The sequence below is a fragment of the Phaethon lepturus genome, unplaced genomic scaffold, assembly GCF_000687285.1.
Source record: "Phaethon lepturus isolate BGI_N335 unplaced genomic scaffold, ASM68728v1 scaffold28454, whole genome shotgun sequence".
NCBI classification, from domain to species: Eukaryota; Metazoa; Chordata; class Aves; order Phaethontiformes; family Phaethontidae; genus Phaethon; species Phaethon lepturus.
This window is the reverse complement of record NW_010534459.1, coordinates 3468-3843: the sequence shown is the minus strand read 5'-3', so window position 1 is coordinate 3843 and position 376 is coordinate 3468. Positions and strand designations below refer to the sequence as shown.

At 60.4% G+C, this 376-nt stretch overlaps 1 protein-coding gene across 1 annotated transcript in view; it reads right to left on the bottom strand.

The window, feature by feature from the left end:
- MMD2 (monocyte to macrophage differentiation-associated 2) overlaps positions 1-376 on the bottom strand; it is a 3063-nt gene that overhangs the window by 589 nt on the left and 2098 nt on the right. Inside the window, exon 5 of the mRNA XM_010285549.1 lies at positions 273-342. Within this exon, the coding sequence (XP_010283851.1) occupies positions 273-342 (70 nt within the window). The remainder of the gene's footprint in view (positions 1-272; positions 343-376) is intronic.

The window sequence follows — 376 nt, the reverse complement described above, 5'->3', positions numbered from 1 at the left end:
GCCTTCTCCTACACCCTCCTCTCCAGCAAGGCAGCAAGGACCCAGCAGCCCGGCTTTGCTGGGAGGCTTTCAAGGCGATGGAGCCCAGGCAGCAGCTCCGCTGGAGGTGCACGTGGGATCTGCTGGGCACCCAAATCGCTTGCAAAAGAAGCCAGGCCACATCATATTTGGGGATGGCTTTATCCATCGCACAGCCTGGACCGCGCCAACCCACCGGAGACAAACTGGCCCTGCTGGGATTTGTCCCTTGCGCTGAGGCCGCAGTGGCTTACCATGGAGAGAATGACCAAGGCAGGGAAGAAGCCCATGATGACGTAGCACACCAGCTCCACCAGCTTGTACCTGCGACCGACAGAGAAGCTGCTTTGGAGGCGGG